The sequence below is a fragment of the Rhinatrema bivittatum genome, chromosome 10 (assembly GCF_901001135.1).
Source record: "Rhinatrema bivittatum chromosome 10, aRhiBiv1.1, whole genome shotgun sequence".
In the NCBI taxonomy this organism is placed as follows: Eukaryota; Metazoa; Chordata; class Amphibia; order Gymnophiona; family Rhinatrematidae; genus Rhinatrema; species Rhinatrema bivittatum.
In genome coordinates this window covers 311,200-337,418 of record NC_042624.1, presented here as the reverse complement: position 1 = coordinate 337,418, position 26,219 = coordinate 311,200, and the positions used below count along the sequence as shown (strand labels likewise).

Genomic DNA, 26,219 nt, shown 5'->3' with positions numbered 1-26,219 from the left:
GCAGCCTTTGATACAGTTAATCATAAAATCCTCCTTGACAGACTAAACGAAATAGACATTAAAGTCTCCACACTAAAATGGTTTAACTCTTACTTAAAAAATCGAACATTCAAAGTGAAATTTCTTGATAACGAATCACATCCAATCGATCTCCACTATGGAGTACCTCAGGGATCCTTTCTATCCTCAACCCTTTTTAATATTTATATGCTTCCATTATGCACAATTCTATCAGGCCTCAGTCTAACACATTTTGTCTATGCTGACCACGTTCAGATTTTAATACCGATCCAAAAATCTATCGACCAAACTCTTAAGCTCTGGGACACATACCAATCTGCCATTGAAAAGGTATTAACCCAAATGAATCTTTCCCTAAATACTAATAAAACTGAAATCCTATACATCTCACCTAAATTAAGCAAGACAAAAGAGCTTGAAATTCAAAAAGCAGCAAAAAATTACCCCATCTCCCTAGAAGTACGAGATCTAGGGATCCTCATAGATTGCGAATTCTCAATGAAATCATGCGTTAAAAAAATCATAAGTGATGGTTATTTTAAATTAAATATCCTCAAAAGACTAAAACCACTCCTATTCCCAAAATATTTTAGAACTGTGTTATAGGCACTTGTCTTGTCAAGATTAGACTACTGCAATTCATTATTTTTAGGCCTACCCACAAATATTACAAGACCATTGCAACTTCTGCAGAACGCAGCAGCTAGACTTTTGACAGGAACTAGAAGATCCGAACATATCACCCCAATATTGAAAGAACTTCACTGGCTACCGGTCAAATACAGGACCCAGCATAAAATCTTGTCCCTAATTCATAAAACCTTCTACAATGAAAAGATTGAATGGCTAACTTCATTTCCACATTCCTTCAAGAATTACTACATCAACCGGAACAGGGATGTTGCCAATTCCTTTCCCTAAAGTTGCACATCTAAATAACGTAAGAGAAATAACTATCTCTATTGCTAGACCCCAACTATGGAACTCTATTCCATAGGAATTACGATTAGAAGCAGACATCAAATTATTTAAAAAGGGCAATAAAACTTGGCTTTTCAAACAAGCCTTCCAAGAGCTGTTAACATAATGAGTTCAAACTACTGATTTTATACCAAGGTAATGTATATATTTTTTATTTATTATCTCTACTCTTACTTTACTGCCTCTCTAATTATTTAAATGTTATGATTATCTAGCCTACTATTTTTTAGTTTACTATTTTATTTATTTACATTACAAAACTATGTATCTACTTCCTTTCTTCTTTTGGAAATGCAAATATTTTTAAATGAATATTTGCTAACTACTGTAAACTGATTTGATATGCTCACATGAAAATTCGGTATATAAGAATTATTAAATAAATAAATAAATAAATAAATGTATTATTATTAGTTATTGGGGTACACAAACCCAGATAACTCTAGGATTGCTCTGAAGAACTCCTAAAGTTAGCTGGATAAGTTACCCGAATAATTCCAAATTTCTTAGCCATATAACTCCACCTCGGAACCACCTAGCTAACTACTTAAGCTAGATAACTTGGATGCAGTCAGAGTGTAGGAAAGCTGAGAGCCCAAGGTTTGTCTGACTGTCCTAAACTTAGCTGGACAAACCGCTTGAATATTGATCTCAATATTTTCAATACAAAGTGCAAGTAGAATAGTTTTACAATGCTACCTCTGATTACCACCTCACAGCTTCAGGTGCAGCTGCTCTCACTGCAGTCCTCTGGACACATACACAGTCAGTCGGCTTTTCAAGATATCCAAAATGAAAAACGCATGAGATAGATTTGCATGCACTGCCTCTCCTGTATACAAACCTCTCTCATGCAAATTCATTGTGCATTTGCTGAAAACCTGGTGGGCCAGATATGGCCCAAGGACTGGGTTGAGAACCCCTGTTTTGCAGCAAATCTAGTGCAGTTGATTCAAAGCGTGCACCACTGGCAAGAAAATACATCAATTTATGAATTAGCAGAGGTTAGGCACTGCCTGAGGAAGGGACCTCAGTAGTCCTCCAAATTTCTCTTTTATCAAACATGTTTTAGCCTTAACACAGTTAGTTACTTTGTTGACTTTCCTTCAGATGGGCCTTGGATTGACCACTGTTGGAAACAGGATGCTGGGCTTGATGGACCCTTGTTCAGACCCAGGATGGCATATCTTATGTTCTTAAATTACTTGTAATTGGTTTCAAATTTCATTTTTGAGCTCTTTGAGAACCTTAGGGTGTATACCATCTGGCCCAGGTGATTTGGGGTTACTTTGGCCATCTTCCAATCTTCAGGTACAACAGATGATTTTAAAGGTAAGTTACAAATTAATTGAAATAGGTCTGAAATTTAATTTTTTAATTCTTTCAGAATCCTGGGGTGTATGCCATCTGTTCCAGGTGATTTGCTACTCTTCAGTTTGTCAATCTGGCCTACTACATCTTCCAGGTTCACCATGATTTGGTTCAGTTCATCTGAATCGTCACCCCTGAACCTTGAAATCTGTCTCCAGAACAGGCATCTCCCCATCATCCTCATCAGTAAACACCGAAGCAAAGAATTTTTAGTCTTTCCATAATGGCTTTATCTTCCCTAAGTGCCTCTTTAACCCCTCGATCATCTAATGGTCAAACCAACTCCCTTGCAGGCTTCCTGCTTTGGCTCTATTTTAAAAAAGTTTTTATTATGTTTTTGCCTCTATGGCCAACTTCTTTTCAAATCCTATTTAACTGGCACATGCTTATGCTTTATCCTATTTTCTTCAGATGGATCCTTCTTTCAATTTTTGAAGGAAGATCTTTTGGCTAAAGTAGCCTCTTTCACCTCACATTTTAACCATCCCGGCAATTGTTTGGCTTTCCTTCCACCTTTCTTAATGCTTTTAATATATTTGGACTGCATTACTAAGATGGTATTTTTTAACAATGTTCACACACAAACGCTAAGCTATTACCTACATTTTGGTTTGCTTATTATAACAAAAGCATACACACACACTAAAGAATATACTCCAGTTAAATGTAAGGCATTGATAAGAAAGGCTAAGACAGAATTTAAAAATAAATTGGCTGCAGAGGCAAAAATTCACAATAAAATCTTTTAAAATATATCTAAAGCAGAAAGCCTGTGAGGGAGTCAGTTGGACCGTTAGATGATTGAGGGGTTAAAGGAGCTCTTAGGGAAGATAAGGCCATTGCGGAAAGATTAAACAATTTCTTTGCTTCAGTGTTTACTGAAGAGGATGTTGGGGAGATACCCCTTTCCAGAGAAGGTTTTCAAGAATGATGATATAGATGAACAACCAAATCACGGTGAACCTGGAAGATGTGGAAGGCCAGATTGACAAACTGAAGAGTAGTAAATCACCAACAGATGGCATACACCCCAGGGTTCTGAAAGAACTAAAAAATGAGTGAGGTGATCAAATTTGCGGACGTCACAAAATTATGCAGAGTAGTTAAATCTCAAGCAGATTGTGATAAATTGCCAGAGAACCTAGAGAAATTGGAAGATTGGGCTTCCAAATGGCAGATGAAATTTAATGTGGATAAGTGCAAAGAGATGCATATAGGGAAAAATTACCCTTTCTGTAGTTACATAATGTTAGATTCTATCTTAGGAGTTACCACCCAGGAAAGAGATCTAGGCGTCATAGTGGATAATACATTGAAGTCGTCCACTCAGTGTGCTGTGACAATCAAAAAAGCAAACAATGTTAGGAATTATTAAGAGGGGAATGGCAAATAAAATGATGGATGTCATAATGCCTCTGTATCGCTCCATGGTGAGGCTGCATCATAAATACTGTGTGCAATTCTGGTCGCCACATCTCAAAAAGGATAGTTGTACTGGAGTAAGTGCAAAGAAGGGCGACCAAAATGATAAGGGGCATGGAATGGCTGCCCTATGAGGTAAGGCTAAGGAAGTTAGGGCTGTTCAGTTTGGAAGAGAGACAACTGAGGGGGGATTGATAGAGATCTACAAAATTATGAAAGGATTTGAAAAAGTTAATGTAACATAAGAACATAAGAAATTGCCATGCTGGGTCAGACCAAGGGTCCATCAAGCCCAGCATCCTGTTTCCAACAGAGGCCAAACCAGGCCACAAGAACCTGGCAATTACCCAAATACGAAGAAGATACCATGCTACTGATGCAATTAATAGCAGTGGCTATTCCCTAAGTATAATTGATTAATAGCCGTTAATGGACTTCTCCTCCAAGAACTTATCCAAACCTTTTTTGAACCCAGCTACACTAACTGCACTAACCACATCCTCTGGTAACAAATTCCAGAGCTTTATTGTGCGTTGAATGAAAGTGCAAATATATTGAAATCCTGTGAAAACATGACAGCTCTTGGCATGCATGGAAGTCCCCATATGCCTTAGTTCTGTTAATAAATAATAAGCTAACTATAGAAAGAGAATAGGGTGGGTATGTGAGACTGGTGATTTTCCTGTCTTCAGAGAACAGATGTTACAAGTAAGCAACTTCACTTTCTCCAAAAATGAGGTGAAAAACTGGGACTTCCTAGCTAAGGGCTGTCTTTGATAAATAAGACAAAGACAGCTTTTTAACGCTGCTGGACATCGCCTGGAGGTTTCAGACTGGGGCAATTCAAAAATCAAATTTATAAATACATAAATCAATAAAACGATCCTGCTCAAAAGATGTTACAAACTCTTCCTAGCCAGTTAGAACTCCTTTTCTTTTCTTTGATTTTCAGAAGACAACCATAAATGAAAGAATGGCTCTCATGGGAGCTCTACCTATCAGAAACTCTGTGGAACAGAACTGCTGAAACCTACTGAAGCATCTGCTTTACAAGTCTGCATCTAAACAATATGGAGATGCAAAAATGGAACCAATGTCACATTGCAGCTTTCCTAAGGTCAAATCTGCTTGGATGTAAGTGAAGGATATGCCTTCTGCTATCCAATTAGATAGGGTTCTCTTTGAAATGGCAGTTCCAAACTGTTGGGGCAAAAAGACGTAAACAGATGAATGGACAAGAGTCCACTTCAGAAAGAAGCTGATAGCTTTCTTACAATCCAAGGAATGAAGAACTTGCTCATCTTTATGAACATGCAGCCTCGGGAAAAATTGTTGTATGATTGATTAAGGTGGAAATCTGACATCACTTTAGGGAAAAGAAAACAGACCAGCCTTAGGATGTGTGTACAGCACCACCCTGTTATGATGTAATTTTGAATAAGGAGGATATTACTAGGGCCTGAAGCTCAACTTTGTGGGTTGAAGTGACCGCTCCCAAAAAAATGACCTTCCAGGTTAGCTACTTTAGCCCACAGGTGGTTTTCATCAGCAGGGTTACAACTACATTGAGGTCCGACATTGCAGATGACTTGATGGGAGGTTTCAAATGAAGCAAGCTCCACATAAATCTTACACTTAAAGGTTGTACAGAATTTGTACTTAATTACCTGCCTTTCCAAATTCAAGCTCAAAGTGAGTTACAAATTAATCTATAGTTGGTAGATCATTGCCTAAGAGACTAAAACACTATTTTTTTCTGAGGGGGAAAAACACCACCGGATTCACTAACCTATGGTACCGCAGGTACTGTCCAGAAAAATACCTTGGTGAAGTGGAGTGTTGTGCGAGTGGGCCTAGGTCCTCCCCTCAGTCTAATGAGATTCCCTTTTTCACATCCCCTGAGGAAGCAAAGTTCAAAGACATATAAAAAAACTGGCCCACATATAGCCCCACCCTCAACCCCCAAGCCTTTTCTCTTGGTAGTCCAATGTTACTTCTAGTAAATTCTCCGCCTTCAATACTATTATGTCTTCTGCTTTGGCTTTAATGCTGAAGCAAATGAATGCCTCATCTTCTATACAAGACCCTTTTCCTTTCAAATTCATAAAAAATTCCAATTTAGGGCTTCTTTTTCCAATGGCAACTATTATTAATAATACTTAGAACTAGGCACTTTACCCAACTGTTTGAAAGCCACCAGTGTCTTCCTATTTTAAATAAACATCATCTTGACTCTAGAAAGACAGAAAACTATGGGCCAATATGCCGGTTCTCTCAAAAATCCTTGAGAAAGTGTTACATACACAGCTCACCAACTTTCTCAATAAAACTTTGGTCTTACACACAAAACAATCAGGATATCGAAAGGGCTTCAGCAGTGAAATGGTCCTTACTGTGTTGTTTATGGAAATTATTTTAAATTTGGACAAGGGTTTTGCCATTTGTGTTGTTTTTCTTAATGTGACTGCCTCCTTTGACATGATAGAACATATCGTTTATTTGAAACTGGGATCTAGGATTTGCCCCTCTTTTGATTTAAATCTTTTCTGAAACATAGGACAACAAGTTCACTAGAACTCCTCAGCATCATCAAGTCATAAAATAACCTTTGACGTATCTCAGCGTTCTGTTCTTTCTCACACCCTTTTTCAATTTGTATCTTTTTCCGCTAGCCAGTCTGATACAAAGCTTGGGCTTTAGCAGTTATATTTATGCTGACGATATTTAGGTGGTTGCAAGGCTAGATCTTAAAAAGGGTGAGTCTCATTAAATTTAATCAATGTCTTTCTGAGATAGCCATTTGGCTTCGTTCATCCAACTTAGACATTCCAGACAAGTCAGAGGCTATGTGGTTCACCAGAAATAATGTCTCTTCTGATTTACCATCTCCTATCATGGCTGCCACACCCAGACCACTCAGGTGTTCATCTTGATTCTTCATTCAATTTTCCCATCATGTTTCCAGACTTCTTCAGCATTCCTACTTCTTCTTAATTTCATTAGATGTCTCAGGCTATTTTTGAACAATCATGATTTGAGAACTCTGACCCACTCACTCTATGGTCTTTCTTTTAAACTCATTCACAGATTTCAGACATTTGCTACAACAAAAACTATGATCATGCTATCCCACTGCTCATGGAACTCCAATGGCTTCCAGTTTCATTTTGGATTCAGTTCAAGATTGGCTGTTTAACCTTTAAAGCTTTTTGGTGGGATATTCCCTTATATCTATCCGATATTTCATTCCCTATCTGCCTGCATGCACTCTGCACTCCTCACAACAGAAACTACTGACTCTCCCTTCACCAAGGTGATTAGATTTGAACACAATCGGAAAATATGTTTTTTCTTTCTGGTCCCCCAGCCTTTGGAACTCCCTTCCTCTAGTACTGCATGTAGAGAAAGACTACATGAAATTTATGAAACTCTCCTTTTTATACAAGTTTTATAGAGAACTTTCCTTTTTATACAAGTTTTTCAGACTAGCTTTTGCTGTTGGATTATCAAATGCTATGACTTATTGAATTTATTTGTTCATATCTTCTCTTTTGAAGAATGTTTTTTGTTGATTTGTTTTTTAAATATTGTAATATTTTCCTAATGTAAGATTATTTTATTTTTTGTTGTCCTTTTCTTTGGTTTTATCTATGTGATTTTATGAATTTGTTTTCATGTTTTTGACAAGTTTTTATTTGTACATCACTGATTTATTCTTATAAGAAATACAATTAATCAAAATCAATAAATCAAATCAAGTGAATCCCTCATTCTCGACTCTCCTCTCTTGAATTATGGACTACTTACTATTAGTCCCGGGTGGTCTAGTGGTAGTGGCCAGAGAGCCTCCTAGAATTCTGGGTATAGCATCAGCTGGCCTAAGGTACCCCTTTGCCCCTGCCCCGTGATGGAACAAAGGGACACCTGAAGCTGGCTAGTACCAGTTTGGAAATGGCACAGCCACAATTGGAGGCCTGGGGGCATTTCAGTCACCACCAGACAGTAATAGTAAGTGGTCCAGGATTCAAGGGGGAAGAGTGAGAGAATGGAGTTGGAGGTTCACTTTATGGACTATGAAAGTGGAAGTGGGGGTAGGGTTATACACAGGTCACTTTTTAAAATTTTTACATTTTTTGCCAACTTAGGGTGTGATGAGGAGTGGAAGAGGGATCTCAATAGACCATCAGAGGTTTGAATATTGGAACATGCACTACTATCCCTATGCTACAAGGGAAATTTAACTAGACCTCAAGAGGTATAATTCATTTTCATCAGATAACACAGCTTGTTAACTTTAAGGCAAGCTGAGTTATTTGATTTGCACTATAGTTCTCTATTAATGAGCTGATTTGCATGTATTTGCTTGCAAATCAGCTCATTTAAAATAGTTGTGTTTGTGCTTGAGTTTTTAGGTTACACATAACACTGGAATTTCAAATTCTGCACATTGTGCAGTAATGTGTTTACTGTGGCTTGATAAATGACCCCCTAAGTTTGTACCTAAAAATAAGAAATGCCATACTTGGTCAAAACATTGAGCCCAGCATCCCCTCTTCGAAGCAGCCAGTCTGGGTCACAAGTATCGGTAGATCCCATAAAGCAGATCTATATTCTATTACTCACTTCCAGGGTGATACAGACTAACTGCTCAAGTAGCAATCTGTATGGAGAAGATGCTTGGTGGGAGGAGCAGTCAGATAGGAGGAGCAATCTATAGAGAAGGCTGTGTGTAGCGGGCTCCTGAAGAGGGAGGAGTCAGCAATCTTGTAGTGTCTCAGATATCGTCTTGCTAAGAAGTAGCAATCTGTAATGAATCTGATATAACTACACTCGAATTAAACTGCCCTCTCCGATTTCACTCAGCATCCAGACCTATTAGAACAACGTACCAAGGTACCCTTTATGTACCCCCGACCAAGGCCCCAATGAAAAAACACGCCTTCTCAATAGCTGGACCTATTCACTGGAACAATCTACCATCGAACCTTCGCCTTGAACCTTGCTTACGGACTTTCAAGAAAAAGTTGAAGACTTGGCTATTCACGGAGGCCTTCACCTAAAGTTTCCCAAGCTAAAAATAAAGTTATACGCTACCTTAACTGTAACATACATTTAATGTTCTCCATGCATAATTCTTCAATGCACCACATACTCAATATCTACCCTGTTTGTTGCATACTCACAGTTTATTGATTTTATTTTATTAGTATTATTACTAACATTATTACTATTACTATTATTATATAATTTATATTTGTATTATTTGTTTTAATGTTTATTGTTCCATGTACACCATGCCCATGGTATTTCTAATTCTGGTTTTCTGTAAACCGAAGCGATATGTACTTGTACATGATCTTCGGTATATAAAAGCTTTTAAATAAATAAATAAAATATAGTACTGGTGGATCCCTGGGCCGATGGCAGATGACCACGCTCTCGGGAGGATACCCCCCAAGAGGGACCACCGGCTAGGCTGGAATATGTAGACAGACACACATTAGTTCTTTTATTAGACAGGTTATTAGAAACCACCAAAGGTGGCAGTAGTGAGCTGATATGCCCGGCAGGGCTGTAGTCCCTCAGATACTGGAACAACAATCCCAGGATGGCTGAGCTGTTGAGAAACTGTAGAAAGTGAGTAGGCAGAGTAGGCAGAGTTCATGAATAGAACTAGATGACAAAACTCACGTAAGGTCTCAAGTAAGCTCAGAAGCTGGAAAGGATTAAGCCCTCGAGGAGCGAGTACCTGGTTCCAGGGAAAGCTCTGAGAGAGCGGTGGTAACTCATATTTGTTTGTAGCAATGGCAGCTTCCAGGCAGTAGAGAATCTTCAGAGTGTTCAGGAACATGGGCCCTCGAGGAGCGAGTTACAGTTCCTATCTGTAATCTGAAAATAAAGAAAAGAGCGAGGCCCCCGAGAAGCGGGTACCTCTGGTAAGTCCGAAGAGGCAGAGTAGCTTGGACGAATCCGTACCGTGTCCATGTCCTTGTCCGTCCTTGCTAACTCGGTTTGTTAGCGTTTTCAAAGACCTTTAAGTATTGGAAGCAGATGATGTCATCTCAGGGGAACGCCCCTGAGGTTTGCGCCCTTGCTGGTACAAGAGTTGGGACGTGCGCGCGCGCGCGCCCTAGGCATCAGGATAAGATGGCGGAGTTGCAGAGTTGAGCTGGTCCAGGTACGCCGGAGGGAGACGGCATGGAGATGCCGTGGTAGCCAGCCGTCCATCAGACCCAGAGGGAGTCGCCACAGAGGTAAAGAGGGCGGAGTGAGGGTGTCGAGCAGCGACGGACGCAACAGTACCCCCTTCAAAGGGCGATCTCCTCTTCGGGTACCAGGCTTAGGTTTGAAAGGATGCACGAGGTGGAACTGATGAAACATCGCTTTGTCCAAGATATTGGTCTGAGGCTCCCAAGTGATTAAATTGGGGTCAAAGCCTTCCCAAATCAGAAGGTATTCAAAAGTCTTGTTTCTGTTACGAACATCCAGAATATCTTTGATCTTGATTTCTAATTCGTCTTCTGCAACGATGACAGATGGATCTTGAGATATGGAGGAATCTTGCAGAGTGTTATAGTTGATATCAGCAGCAATGGATAGGGCTGCTGTGGACGTCACTGAAGGTTTCAGTGGAAGTGGTGAAGATAGAGTACGTCCAAAATCCACTTCTATAGATGACTCTCCAGTAGAATTTGCTGGATAAGAGATGAAGTAGAATTCAGCAATAATGAGTAGCTGCTCTGGACGTCACTGAGGCTTCAGCGGAAGTAGCGATGTTGGTGTGCGTCCAAATCTACTTCTAAAGATGATGGCATCATCAGCGAAACAAACTGGCTGGTTGCTAAAGATATCTTCTTCGCATTTATATGTGCTGGACTCATCAAACACATCCTCCGAAATTGCTTCTTCGGTGAGAACTGAGGAGGATACACTTGTCCTTCTGGTGGCACCGACATTCTTAGACCCATGGCACCATACAAGCTCCATGTGGAGGAAGTACACCGACCGCCTCTTCGGAGAAACTTCTCTGAAGGATGCATCTTGGGGCGGCAGTCCTGGCCTCGCTGGAGTTGTAGGCATACATATGCACAACAATCTTCATGTCTCAGGGTTTTTACCATGCCACAAAACGCAGTGGAAGTCCAGTATTTATTTATTTAACATTTTTATATACCGAAGTTCATGTAGCAAAGTTACATATCACTTTGGTTTACATTATAACAAAAATAAGCATGTAAGAATGCGGTTACATTAAACAGGGGAAAAGACTTGGATTAAACAGGGTAATAAGACCAAACGTATAAATAATAATAAATAATAATAAAATAATATGATTCTTTTGCTGGCTTGGCTATATAACTGGGTGTGTATTTGATTAATTTAATATACTGAGTATGGGGTATATAAATGTGATTAAGAAATGCAGAGTTGTAATGTTACTCTACTATATAATCTTATTGGTAATCTGATGGAGAGTCTGATGGAGAGTCTGAAGCATGGATAGGTGAGGTAAGAGTAAATTATTGGCTTTAATTAAATGCTTGTTCGAATAGCCAAGTTTTGAGTCTCTTTTTGAAGGTGATCGGGCATTGTACTTGCCGGAGTTCTGGAGGTAGAGAGTTCCATTCTGCAGGGCCCGCTGTGGAGAGAGCTCGTTTATTTAGAGCGGTTTTGAAGGGTGGAGCAAGGAGAGAATCTCTATAGGCTGTTCTTACCGGTCTGGATGGTACGTGTAGTTGAAAAGGTATGTTGAGGTCCAGTGGGATGAGGTTGTGAATGGATTTGTGTATGATAGTCAGAATTTTGTAAGTGATTCTAAACTAAATTGGGAGTAGGTTCTTCAAGACGGGGGTAATATGATCTCTTATGTTGGTCTTAGTCAGAATCCTAGCCGAAGCGTTTTGGAGCATTTGTAAGGGTTTAATGGTGATAGTTGGGAGGCCGAGTAGAAGTGAATTACAGTAGTCGATTTTTGAGAAAATGATTGCCTGGAGAACTGAGCGGTAGTCTTGGAAGTGGAGGAGCGGTCTGATCCGTTTTAGGATTTGCAATTTATAGAAGCCATCCTTGGTGGTATTATTAATGAATCTCTTTAGGTTTAATTGATTGTCTATGATGACTCCGAGGTTTCTGACTTGGGAAGAAAAGGATGGTTGAGTGAAGTGTGAGTTGGACATTGCATATTTACCGTCTTGTGAGATGAGGAGTATTTCGGTCTTATTGGTATTAAGAATCAGGATAAGGCTTATGAGCAGGTTGTTGATGGATTGAAGACAGTTGTTCCAGAATTCTAGGGTTTTTTGTAGAGAAACGGTGACCAGGATGAATATTTGCACATTGTCTGCGTAAATGTAGTGCGTTAAATTTAGTTTGGAGAGGAGATGGCAGAGCGGTAGAAGATAAATGTTGAAGAGGGTGAGGGATAAGGATGAGCCTTGGGGGACTCCCAGAGAAGCGCAGCCGGGGTGTGAATCATTATTGTTGACTCTGACCTTGTAGAATCTGTTGTGTAAAAAGGACTTGAACCAGCTAAGAGCTGTGCCTTTGATTCCGATGTCAGTTAGTCGGTCCAAGAGTATTGCGTGGTTCACCGTGTTGAACACGGCTGATAGATCAAGGAGGATGAGTGGGCCGGGTTGTTTTTTTTCTAGGTTAAAAAGAATAGTGTCTGTTAAAGAGATTAACAGAGCTTCAGTGTTTCGGGCTTTTCGAAAGCCGAACTGCGAGGGGGCTAGTATATTGTTATCTCCAGGTATGCTGAGAGTTGTTTATTAACTATTTTTTCTAGAATTTTGGAGATGAAGGGGAGTTTAGAGATTGGGCGATAGTTGGCTGGGTCGTCTGGAGACAGGTTGGGTTTTTTCAGCAGTGGTTTCACCAATTATAAAAATGGCAACACCAATTTCACCAAAGGCAACACCAAGTATAAAAATGCACTTGACTAGAGATTTTGTCTATAAGCATATGTGCGACCATCGAGTTTCTGAGTAAATGTTGATATGAATGTGATATACAGGGTGCCATTGTCAAAGACACTAAATTACCAGGGAGTTAAAAGGAGAACTCCGGGAGAATGTTTCATTTCAGTCTTTACAGAGAAGGAGGATAGGCAGATACTCAAAACTGAACCATTTATACAGACGAACTGAATCAAATCAGTGTGATTCTAGGTGAAGTGCTAGAGCAACTTCACAAATTAATAGTAGCAAACCACTGGGACCTGATGGTATTCATCCCAGAGTTCTAAAGGAAATTGTAGATCTACTACTGGTAACTTGTAACCTACCATTAAAATAGGCTTCTATACTTGAGGGCTGGACGGTGGTAAATGAAATGCCAATTTTCAAAAAGGGCTCTGGTGTGACCCACAGACAAAGCACAAACTGATGAGCCTGTCATCTGCGCCTAATAATATGGTGGAAGCTATAATTAAGAACAAAAATTACTGATTATAATGATAAACATGGCTTAATGGGGAAGAGCCAGATCTGATTTAGTTAAGGGACGCTGTGCCTTACTAAACTATTAGAATTATTTGAGGGAGTAAATAAGCATGTGGATAAAGGTGAGTCAATTGATATATGAGATGGCATTTAATAAAATCCTTCATGAGACACTTTTCAGAAAACTTGATGGGATAGGAGGCATCATCTTACTTAGATTTATAACTGGTTAAAAATTAAGAAAAGAGTAGGACTAAAATGGTCAGTTTTCCCAATAAAGGTGATTAGTGGAATGCCCAGGAATCTAACCTTGGACCGATATTATTTAACTTATTCATTAATGATGTAGAGCAGGCAGTGACAAGTGATCACATTTGCAGATGTCACAAAAATATTCAAAATAGTTAAAGCACAAAATCATTTTCAAAGGGAAACTCCCTATTAGATTAACATCTACTGTTGACTAAGTATATTATTATTATTAATAAATTTATCACCTTACAACAAAGTGATTTACAATGATCAAAGTAGAACACAATAAAATACAAAAGTACTCCCAATGATTCATTTTCTATGAGCATGAAAGAGTCCAATGCTGCTTTGATCGTTATTTCCGACCGTTTCGTGTACCTGAGTCACTCAGACGTGAGCTTTGTGGCTCAGGCGGCACGCAATGCATGTTGTTAAGACATGCAAACCTATCATGTTCCTTGGTGTGCTTTAATTTGATATGACGGAACAGTGCAAAGGTTGGATTTGAGAATGTAAAAAACTCATGCATTGTAGTCTTCCAATATTGATCTACACTGTATTTTCCTGTTAATTTCAAGCACATTGCAAACTGTTCAACAAGAGAAAAACATTACTCTTTGAAAAACAAACCTTTGGTTACCATGAATTATAGCAAATAAACCATGCCCAACCCAAATATACACCAAGGCCATGAATTGGCTTCAGGTAGCTGATGATATGAGTCATCCACCCAGGCTTCAATCTTGTGGTCTATGATTTAACCAGACTCCTACTGCAGTCTTATTATATAAGTTAGGTGTACAGGATGGTATCTGTTACCACCTAATGCTAATCCAACTACTGGGACTCAGAAGTCTGTCCCCATCTTTACACAAATATCTTGGACAATTGCGAAATATACTGCAGAAAAAATTGCATTTGTATATTGGATTCAGACCCTGCGACTAGAATGAATGTGCAGGGCACAATAGGGGCAGAGTGGCTGGAGAGGGTCAGGGAGGGTTGGCTCATCAGGAACAATGGGGCCAAATGGGGGGGGGGGGGGGGGGGGGTTAGGGAGAAAGATGGAGGAGAGAGGGGGTCAGGCAGCTTGCGACTGGCCGAGGTGGGGAATTCAAAAGGGTGCCTCACTACCAAGGGCACTCTTTTCCCCCCAGCTTACTGCCTGGCTAGCATCACTCTCTGACCTGCCAACATATCTTGAATTCCTCACGTGGTAGGTCCTCTGCTCAAGACATCTTTCTGGCTGTTGGATGCCCCGGTGGCAGCTTTCTCTTTCTGTATTTTTTATTTCTCCCTCAGTGCTTGGGGTGGCTTGGGCCAGTGAAGGTTTTTTCTGCTCGTCCTCCCCTGCCTATCAGTGGGCCTAAGTGGGGCCTACTGGGCGGTAGCGCCTTCTCTCCTGCATTTATTTAAAAAAAAAAAATGTGTTGGGCTGGTGCACGGCTTGTCTTTTGAGGGCCCTGATCTCTTAGGCCAACTTCGGCAGCATGGCGGGCTGCTGGAGGCCAGGGGTCGGTTGCTTGGTGGCAATTCAGGCTGTCGGGGGCTGGTGGTGTGGCAGTGATCCAGGCTGATGGGGTGGCTGGGGTCACAGCATTTGAGGCATTTGATTGTAGAAGCGGGCTAGAGCAGACAGCGGTTCGCGATGCAAACAGCACGCAACGACTTATGGCACGAACAACATGAGCAGCCACAATGAATACAGGAGCAGTGGCGTGTGGGCAGGGCTGTTGGTCAGACAGCCCGATGGGAAAGCAGCGGGGGCAGATGGTACTTCGGTTGGCCATCTTGGTTGGGAGCATCCATAGAGGTTTATGTGTTAGGCGGCCATCTTGGTTGAGGGAAAAAAGCTTCCCTCGGTGGCCATCTTGGTTGAGGGAAAAAGGCTTCCCTTAGTGGCCATCTTTAGTTGGGGCAGTGCAGAAGTATAGCTGTTATTAAGAAAGGAAATAGAATTAGAAAGAAAAAGATAGGCTAATGGAAAGAAGAGCTGGAAGCAGTGGTTAGGGGATAATGCCCGAACATTCTGGCAACGCGATGTATAGTGTGTCAGGGCCACCATGTTGAAGGGGGTGCTGTTGCTTTAGGTGAGACATATACAGAGACAAAAAATAAATTAAAAATAGGTATTCCTGCCTCGTTTCCCTTTCTTTCTCTTCCAGCACTGAAGTTTCCAGACAGTGACAGCAGCGAGGTAGTTGGATGGCTCCGAAGTGAAAGGACACATCAGCAGTCCAACTCCAGGCACGTGATAGCAAAGCAAGGGCAGCAGCCCTGAGGAATGCAAAGCCAAGGGATGGAAGAGCATGGAAGATTAACTGGACCCTGGTCCACAGGGCAGGAGAAATTTGTCAAACTGGGATCACCCTCGCACCCCGAACAAGCCAATCAGACATCAAAAAACTCGTTGGAGCATCGTCAGCAGGCAGAGGCTCATAGTACAGACCGGCTGCGACAATGCATGGCGAGCCCAGCAGTCCCTGATGGGGTCCGACAGAAAGGACAGGGGCCCCGCAGGAGGGTGATAATCCTGCTTTGCCAAAAAGCTGTATGAATCCCCGATTGGGGGACAGAGGTAAGACGGCAGTCACCTGGAGTGATTCTGATGCAGACTCGTCCCCGATAGAAGTGACGAAGAGATAGCTCTGGCCACAGTTATGCAGAACGTATTAAAATTGTTTAAGAAGAAATGGTTGTCCAGGACAGCTGGCTCAGCCGCAAGTATGTGGGGCACAGACGCTGGGCCTTCGGGAGCACAGGGTTCTGCAAACCCTCCGGGTGCCCCCCTTGAGCAGTTGGTTTCCACACCTGTGCTCAAGGAGGAAGTTTTTGTGTGGCGTTAGCTTGCTCGCTCACAGCGTTCCCAGAAGAATTAAGAACACAATTTGGAAATGGGAGTTTAAAGAAAAATTGGTTCTTACCTGCTAATTTTCGTAACTGTAATACCAAGGAACAGCCCAGACTCCTGGGTTTTACCTCCCCTCCAGCAGGCAGAGACAGAGACATTTTTGTGGACTCTCTCGTATACCCCCGAGGTGCCACCCAGAGTCTGTCAGTATTCCACTGTACCCAAGCAGAACGATAATAAAAATTCACAACTTTTCCTGAACAACCTCCCCCCAAAGAGCAGAGGTAATGAAAAACATGTAATTGATGAAAACCAAAACTATGCCCTAGAATCCTTACCCTGAAAAGGGGGGCATTATGTATCTCACAGCAAACAATTGTCTAACCACCGGCCGAGTGGACTCTCCCTGGGTGGGACTCTGGGCTGATCCGTGGTACTACAGGAATGAAAATTAGCAGGCAAGAACCAATTTTCCTTTCCTTGTACGTACCCGGATCAGCCCAAACTCCTGGGATGTACCCAAGCTTCCCTAACCAGGGTGGGACTGCGAGAGTCTGGCTTGGAGGACACTAGCTCCGAATGAACCAGGCTCTGGTGCCCGGACATCAAGTCGATAATGTCTCGCGAAAGTATGTGTAGATTTCCAGGTAGCTGCCCTACAAATCTCTTGCGGTGCGAACTGTTGGCATTCAGCCCACAAAGTCGATTGCGAGCGTGTTGAATGAGCCTTAAGCCCGACCGGAATCGGACGACCCTGTACAAGGTATGCCGAAACAATAGCCTCCTTCAGCCAACGTGCAATAGTGGCCTTAGAAGCTTTATGACCCCTTCTGGGTCCACTCCATAGGACAAACAGATGGTCTGAAAGACAAAAACTGTTCGTAACCTCCAGGTAACGCAACAACACCCTCTTTACATCCAGCTTCCGCAAATCCCTGGCCTCTGGCATAGAGGAGTCCAGACCCGCGAAGGAAGGAAGCTCCACTGACTGATTCAAATGAAAAGCAGAGACCACCTTCGGGAGAAAAGAGGGAACCGTTCGTAATGAAACACCTGCTTCCGAAATCCTTAAGAAAGGCTCTCTGCAAGATAAAGCCTGGAGCTCTGAAATACACCTCGCCGATGCAATAGCTACTAGAAACACGATTCTCAAGGTGAGGTCCTTCAGAGTCGCCCGTTTCAAGAGTTGAAAGGGAGCTGTGCAAAGGGCGCAGAGAACCAAATTAGGTTTCCAGGAAGGGCAGGGATTTCAAACCGGAGAGCGCAAGTGTTTAACCCTTCTCAGAAAGCTAGCCACATCAGGATGAGAAGCCAGCGCAATCCCCTGCACCTTACCTCGAAAACAACCTAACGCTGCCACCTGAACTCGCAGGGAATTAAAGGCCAAACCCTTGGACAATCCCGCCTGTAGAAATTCCAGAACCTCCGGAACTGAGGTCCTGGAAGGATGAATGTTACGATCCAAACACCAGGATTCAAACACTCCTCAAACTCTAACGTAGGCTCTGGAGGTAGAGGTTTTACGGGAGTGCAAGAGCGTGGCGATAACCGCAGGAGAGTAACCCCTCATTCTCAACCTCTGTCTTTCAAAAGCCATGCCGCTAGATAGAAGCGATCTACCTCATCGAAACAGACGGGGCCCTGATGCAGAAGAGTCGGGGATGGACGAAACCTCAGCAGACCGTCGATTGCTAGACTCAGAAGATCCGCAAACCACGGATGCCATGGCCATTCCGGAGCCACTAGAATTATCGTGCCCAGATGAACTTTGATGCGGCGCAGCACTTTTCCGATCAACGACCACGGTGGAAAGACGTATAAAAGAACGTCCCTTGGCCAGGGCAGGACCGGAGCATCTACTCCTTCCGCTCCCGGTTCTCGTCACCGACTGAAGAACCAAGGAGCCTTGGCATTGTGGTACGTTGCCATGAGATCTATGAAGGGCATGGTCCAACGCTTGCACAGAAGACGAAAAGCCTCGTCGGAGAGTTCCCACTCCCCTGGATCCAACTGGTGCCGACAGAGAAAATCGGCCTGCACATTGTCCACCCCGGCGATGTGGGAGGCCGCAATTTTGTAAAGGTGTTGCTCCGCCCAGGTAATCAACAGCTATGCTTCCATTGCCACAGGACGGCTCCTGGTTCCTCCCTGACGATTGATGTAAGCTACCACTGTGGCATTGTCTGACAGTATCCTCACCGACCTCCCCTCTACTAAGGGGAGAAGGGCCTGTAACACCAACCGAACCACCCTGGCCTCCAAACGATTGATCGACCAAGAGGATTCCGTCTTCGTCCATTGCCCTTGCACTGCCGATCCCTGACACACTGCCCCCCATCTGGAGAGGCTGGCGTCGGTAGTGACTACGATCCATGTGGGAATTTCCAAGTCCACTCCCTGACGCAAGTGGTCTGGACAAAGCCATAAATGTAGACTGGAATGCGCCAAGTCCGTCAGCGGTAAACGAAGTTGAAACTGCTTGGAAAGTGGACTCCAGCGGGAGAGCAATGCTGATTGAAGAGGACGCATATGTGCAAAAGCCCACAGGACCAGCTCGAGCATGGAAGCCATCAACCCCAGAACCTGTAAGTAATCCCAGGCCCTGGGACATAGCATGGATCTGAATAACTCCACCTGGGTCATCAACTTGGATTACCTCTCTTCTGTAAGAAAAACCTTGCCCAAGACCGTATCGAACCTGGCCCCCAGAAACTCCAATGACTGGGAAGGAACCAAATGGCTCTTGTCGGGATTTACCACCCAGCCTAAGGAGGTCAACCTCTGCAGCACCCTCTGGACCACCCCCCTGCATAGGTCTTCCGACTTTGTGTGAATCAGCCAATTGTCCAGGAAGGGATGCACCAGTATTCCCTCTTGCTGCAGGGCCACTGCTACTGCCACCATCACCTTGGTGAAAACCCTGGGAGCCATCGCTAGGCCGAAAGGAAGTGCACAAAATTGGAAATGTTGTCTGAGGATCGCGAACCGTAGGTATTTCTGATGATCTGGACATATGGGTATGTGCAAGTAAGCTTCCGTCAGGTTCAATGACGCTAGAAACTCTCCCTTGTACACGGATGCTATCACCAAGCGCAGAGTTTCCATCCGAAAACGAGGTACCTTCAGTGTCCGACTGACCTTCTTCAAATCGAGAATGGGGCGAAACGTGCCTTCCTTTTTCGGCACAACGAAATAGATTGAGTAACACCCGCGCCTGTGTTCTCCTGTAGGAACCAGAACGATGGCGCCGAGATCCTGTAAGCGTTGCAAGGTGTCTTGTACCGCTCGCCGCTTTTGACGGTAAGAGCATGGGGAAACCATGTAGCGGTCATGGATTGGATGGGCAAAAAGCATAGCCATGTTCGATTATGCTTAGGACCCATTGATCCGATGTTACCGTGGCCCACTCTTCCAGGAATAAGGACAGCCTGCCCCCAATTCTTGGAACCGAGGAGTGAACTGGCCGCACTTCATTGAGAGGACTTGGGATCCCCATGAGATTGGGGAGCTCCTTCCCTGGAGGGTCGCGGGCCCCGAAAGGACTGGTTCCATGAATTTTGGCGGCTTTACCCCTGACGAAAAGACGAATCGTTGGACCGGAAGGAGCGAAAACGTTGATTTCCCCGAAATCTCGCCAGCTGAGGAAAAGAGCCTCTTGTCCTTGGCTTGCCTCCGGCAGCTTGTGGACCTTGTTCTCCCCCAATCATGAATGTTAAATTACGACATTAAGTTCTGGAGAAGCATGGCCCAAGACAGGCTCTATTTCCTGGAGGCCCAGGATGTTGGACCGTTGGCTAGACAAGATGACGAGGCACAAGGCATCCTTGTCTGAGAGGCAAATGTTCAACATGGGTGACTTTGGGGATAGAATGTCGCAGCCCACTGGGCGGAGACGTGACTGTGTAGACAATTTAATGCAGGTCATTGCACATGGACCATACTGCAAATTCAAGCACATTTGCTCCTCCTGCGGCCTCAGCCCGCACCCGGCCAATCAATGCCGAGGCGTGAGAGATCGTAGACAGCAACCCCCTACTGCTGTTCGCGGCCTGATAGATCGAGATCCAGACCCCTTGGCACTTCGATGGCTGCCAGGGGAGAGAAAAGGGGGCATGGCAGGAGCAGCACTCAACCAAGACAATATGACTTCTACTGGACCTTGGTAGGCCAGAGACCCTGGCAACGCTTTTGCTTCTATGGCCAGGTGTATCTTGTGATGCCAATGGCTTACTGGCTTATTGGTTTGGACATTGGTCACCAGGGATTATGTGATAGTAAGGGTAATGTTTAACGTATAATTATGTCGTTTCATTGTTGCTAAATTGTTTTGCTTTGCTGTGAGGCTGTGGCCAAAACTATCCAATAATAAAACTTTATTCTTTATGACTGTGTGGTGGTTATTAATTCAAGATTCAGGGGAGATGATGGGGGGGGGTTAAGGCGGGGGGGGGGGGGAAACGGAACGAAGGCCTAAGCCCTGCCCATATTGAGACCCTATGACTAAATGAGGGAGCAGGACACAGTTGGGGCGGAGTGGCCGGAGAGGGTCAGGCAGGGATAGCCCATCAAGAACAATGGGGTACGGGCCAGACTGGGGGGGGGGGCAGAGTTGGGGGGTTCAGGGAGAAAGAGGGAGGAGAGAGGGGTTGGGCAGCTCGTGATTGGCCAAGGTGGGGAATTCCAAAGGGTGCCTCGCTACCTATCCCCCCTTTAGGAAACCGTCGCAGTCCATGGCATTGTGGCTGGTGACCAACGAGTTAACAGGGTTTCTTCCTAGGTTAAGCCTCCCATTAATGTTATTCTGACTTGAGGGCAGCTGCCCACAGGGGAGAGCAAGGTGGAGGGGGATCTGGGACGTGACAGGGCCAGTTGCCCGACAGATTGAGATTCAGACCATGATAGGGCCAATGGACCGATAGATCGAGATCCAGACTCCTTGAAGCTGCCAGGGGAGAGAAGAGGCACGGCAGGAGCAGCACTCAATCAAGGCTATCTGACTTCTACGGTTGGGACCTTGGTAGGCCAGTGACCCCGGCAACTCTTTGGCTTCTACGGCCAGGTGTATCTTGTGATGCCAACAGCTTGTTGGCTTGGACATTGGTCACCAGGGATTATGTGATAGTAAGGTTAATGTTTTGTATATAATTATGTCGTTTCTTTGTTGCTAAATTGTTTTGCTTTGTTGTGAGGCTGCGGCCAAATCTGTTCAATAATAAAACTTTGTTCTTTATGATTGTGTGGTGGTAATTAATTTAAGATTCAGGGGAGATGTTGGGGGGGGAGAGGAATGGGAAGAAGGCCTAATCTCTGTCCACACTGTGGTTTTCATATAGGTGTATGACATACCAACATTTTTTGCAAAATCACCAAAACAATATGAGTAAAATATTAAGAATAGCACTTAGTGCTTCTTCAGGGCATGGTGGCTTATAATTAGGCAGGTTTAGTCCGTTTTTGGTTTACTCAAGTGTGTGGCTGCAATCTTGTTTACTCTTCTACATTTCTCCATAAGTCTCCGTTTCTGCCTGAAGACCCCACCAGAGAGTTTCTCTCTCTCTAAGCTGCTGCAAACTGCAAGCAATGAAGCCTGGTGGAAGAATAACTTTTTTTGCTCAAGACCGATTTGAGGCACAAAGAACTTAATGATGGTTAGTAGTTTACCCATATACAAATCGCCAACCACCATGCCAGAAATTAAGTGTTAACCGCAGTTGCTCGTCTAGAACTGTTCTTTTAAGGCCTAAGAATTGCAAATTTCACAGGACCCTAGAGCAATGCATTTTTTTTGTTATTTCACCCCACCCACTTAATGAGATGCTTCAATGCTGGGAAGGTGTAGGTTTAGTACATAAAGCTGGGTGGAGCATCTCTGAGCAGTGAGAAACAGATTTCCTCATGGATTAGTGGAGCAACGGAAGCTCCTGAGGCCATACGGATTACTATGAAAGCGGATTACTGTCGCCCCAGACTTTCTCCTCTGTCTTATTAGGTGCCGGACGGTAACGCACATTCAGATCTGCTTTCCATGAAAACGATTGAATATTCTTACTCTTAGCCCAGAATCTATATTTACCTGTATTTGTTTCTTCTGAAATGTCAGAATCCTCTATCTGCATATTTTGATCCAACATCTCCAGGAAGTGCTCCTGAATGTCTCCGATGCTCTCGTTACCGAACAGATAATCGCACAGCAGGATACAGGAGCCAGCCAGTGGGGTGAAGACTCTTCGAGGCAGGGCATGGTGGGCCCTATCAGAAGCTAAAAGTCAAAGAGGTCAGGGGCACAGCTGAAATATTAAAAGGATATAGCACGTCACAAATAAACATAATATAGTGTAACCACGGTCTAATGCTTCCCTCACTTACCAAACAGGGATGACAACTGCAAGTCTTACGGCAGAGGATATGAAATGGGCACTTCAGACCGTGCTCACTGTATTTCTATAGGTGATAGCACGAGAGGGTGCAACATCAATGCTGAAGACAGCTAAATCACCAACCTCTACATAACAATGTCAAACAGCAAAGTTATCATCAACTATGGGCTGCACGCACCAGCAAGAGGCAGGATTAAAAACCGTAGGGGCCCAAGTAGCTCCTGTCCTGCCCCGTCCTGCCACCCACGAGCAGCAGCCTGGGAGGCAGGCGAGCTGAAACAGCGCTGCTGTAATCTTCAGCGTCTACCAATACGCCGCTGCACACGTGTCCAAGAGAAGGCTGCACGGTGCTCTCCCCAATGCACTTTTATTTCCTATGCTGAATGCAAGACTGGGATTTATTTTCCAGAAGCCTGGCTACCTGCCTGACCTTCCCAACAAGATCTAAACTCTTTAAACCTGGAACCCGAGTGTCCCCAAGGAGCACATTTCTAGGGATACAAGAGGTGGCCCCTTTATTTGAGCTCAGTAGTTCAGCTCTTTTTAACCCCTTGCCGGCCACATCTCCTCCAGCGCTCTCCCCTAACAGTGGCAGCCTGGCCTCCCCCTTCCCAGGCTGCTGCACACCCCCCTCCATTATGTCCTCCCAGCACTACAAGGCGGGAGACTCAAACAGGACAGCCCGAGCCGTGAGGCCGACCCAGTGAGGTCTGCTTTTAATTATGAGAAGCAGCCTTGGAGGAAGGAGACCCTGCAGAAAACCTTGCAGCCTGGGACTTCTGGACGGCTGCGAAACTCGCTGTAAATTCTAGGGAAAGAAAAGTGAAGCCTGCCCGACAGGTTCCTCAGCCTTCATGTCCCCTGCACGAGGGGCCTTGCTCTCTCAGCCCATCCCCCTCCCCAGTTTGGGAAACCCTGATACAAAGAGCAGGTAGCAAGGTTTTTCTGATTCATGGCCCCAGTCCAGCAGCGGCCACAATCATCGCAGTCTATTGCCGGCACGCCACTTCTTCCAGCTCGATCTTCAGTACGGCCACGGCCCACTGCATCCCCCCACCCCCGGTATGCGCTCTCCTTCACACTATTACCGGTAAGAAACGGGGAGGGGAGGAGAAGAGGAACAGGAGTTTGTGTAACTTCATTTAAAACCAGCAAAGGACATCCAAGTTAAAATGCAGCCCCTGGGACGCAGCTGCCTCCCTTCTGATCCCTGCAGGGTTTCCTGAGCAGTAAAACCACATAAGCCCTCAGCGGGGCTTAATCTGTAGGCAAAAAAGGAAGTGGAACCGTGGAACCGTGGAGCCGGGATGGTGGAGGGGGGAGTCCAGAGCCAGGGCTGATGAGGAGGAGGGTCCAGGTGTGAACCCTCTCCTACACTTGCACACATGGATGTGAACACGCCCAGCAGCAGCAGAAACAGCGAGCAGCCAGGCATTTACCTCCCGTCTCTTCACCCTTCCCCATCCTCTCTCATGGGCCAAAATCCAAAGTCATCCGGCTGCTCGCCTCTGGGTAAGCAGCTCCGCTCGGCTTCCCCTGGGGCCTGTGGTGCCAGAAATAACCCTGCCATTGCTGGCCCTGCTGCATCTCTGCAGGGAATTAGATCCGATTTATACCCCCAGCTCTGCTCCGCTTCCTCGGAGGAGCCAGAACGGATTTCCACCGCCGGCTCCACGCTCTCTACCTGGGTCCTGAAGAAAAGGCGTCAGAATAGCATTTTGGGTTGCTCTGCCAGAAAGTAAGCCCTGGGCAGCAGACACAAAACATGGTCTGAATGTGTGTAGTGCGTATCAAGGCCAGAGCTGAAGCCTTGACAGCTGGCACTATTGGCCAAAAGTTTCAAACTTGTGCTAATTCAAGCCCTCTTCTGCTCTGCAGCATCTCCCCCTCTCTTCCTGTTTCCTGCAGGGGGTGGGAAGGAGGGAAGGGACTGGATTATGGGGTAGAGAAGGCGTTCTCTGCTCATTCTGCTCCAGACTCACCCTCTCCCCTCCTCTTCCCTGCAGGCTGCCTGTTGGAGATGGGCTGGGGCAGGACACCCCCACAGCTCTACCTCTTCTGTCTAAAAAAAGAAGTGGGTGAGACGGACGAGGCCAGGGCCAGGTTTGACTCCTGCAAAGGGGCGGGACCAGGGCTAGGGGGTGAACATTTTGCTTTCATTTTTATGCGACACAATTTATTATCTGTCAGACTGTGTGTGTGAAATTGTAACGTGCCGAGCTTTTCAGATGGTCCTTCCAAAGGCTGGGTGGCCACGAACGACCCATGCAACTACTGAATGCCCTGAATGCCATTCAGGGTTGTTCTGCCAGTAACTGAGCCCTCGGTAAGGGTTTGAATTAGCACAGGTCTGAAAGCCGTGAGCAGCAGCGCCATTCATCGAGTCCAGGGATGAAGCCTTGACAGCCGGCATTACTGCTCACGGCTTTCAGACTTGTACTAATTCATCAAACCTGTTTTTGTGTCCGTTCTTTGCTCTGCAGCGTCTGCGTCACTATCACCCCTTCCCCTTCTGTTCCCTGCAATAGAGGAGGAGACGTGGGGGGGGGAGAGGAGGGGCTGGATTAGAGAGCAGAGTGGCCGTTCTCTTCTCTGTGTGCTTCAGGCTCGGCCCCTCTCCTCCTCTTCCGCCGCCCACCCGCAGGCTGCCTGGAGGGGAGGGGCTGGAGCAGGACCCCCCCCTCCCCCGGCTCTGCCTCGTAAGCCTGAACAGAAATGCTGGAACTGCTTTTTACCCCACTCCCCACAAACTCAGCCCTGGCTGTGCTGTGGAGTGAAATCCATACCATCGCAAGGTGCCCCGTTTAGGATCAGATCCTCAAAGAGTATTTCGCAGCGATCCGATATGGTGTTCAGCATGTCCCTCTTCAATGCCTGCAGAAGTGAACGGCAGGAAACAAGTGAGAGGCAGGGCCCGTATCTTCTCATTCACAGCCCAAAACTGGTCTTAGTTCCCTACAGACCCTTAAAGATGTTAAAGCACAAACATTTAAACAGTGCATCCTAGCTAACCTCATCTATTCCAGCCTCAGACCATAGCAGAAAGAACAAAAATATACATACAAGTCCCTTACAGTAATGCTGGAAAACCAATCCTCTAGCACTTCAGGAAAGGACTTCTGTTTGCATGTAAAACGTGCCATGGTGCGTCCTGCTGGAGGGTCCTGCAGGCTCACAGGAGGTGGTGACAGACGGCTGTGACAGAATATTCTCCTTTTATAGATTCCAATTGAAAAGAGGAGGAGAGGATCCCTTACAGTGTACACGGGATGAATGTGGTACTGCACATTCACAAAATGTGCCCGAGAACACTTCTTAGAAAGAAAAAAAGTGAAAAACCTGTTACAAAGCATCAGAGGATTCTCCTTCTATTCATTATGAAGTATCGTAAAAAGCAGCTAGTGGGCCGGACTGGCAGCTCAATGCTGAGCATTGCTAGGCATAAAGTCCCCAATGTGATCTGCTCTGACGCGGGATGCTGCAGGTGCCATTGCTCAAGGG

At 44.7% G+C, this 26,219-nt stretch overlaps 1 protein-coding gene across 2 annotated transcripts in view; it reads right to left on the bottom strand.

Moving 5' to 3' along the window:
* Positions 1-26,219, bottom strand: part of ODR4 (odr-4 GPCR localization factor homolog) — a 211,564-nt gene that overhangs the window by 106,121 nt on the left and 79,224 nt on the right. For both annotated transcript variants that reach the window (XM_029618805.1, XM_029618806.1), the window contains exons 11-12: positions 25,505-25,592; positions 22,415-22,600 (exon numbers count right to left, since the gene is read on the bottom strand). In XM_029618805.1, the coding sequence (XP_029474665.1) occupies positions 22,415-22,600; positions 25,505-25,592 (274 nt within the window). The remainder of the gene's footprint in view (positions 1-22,414; positions 22,601-25,504; positions 25,593-26,219) is intronic.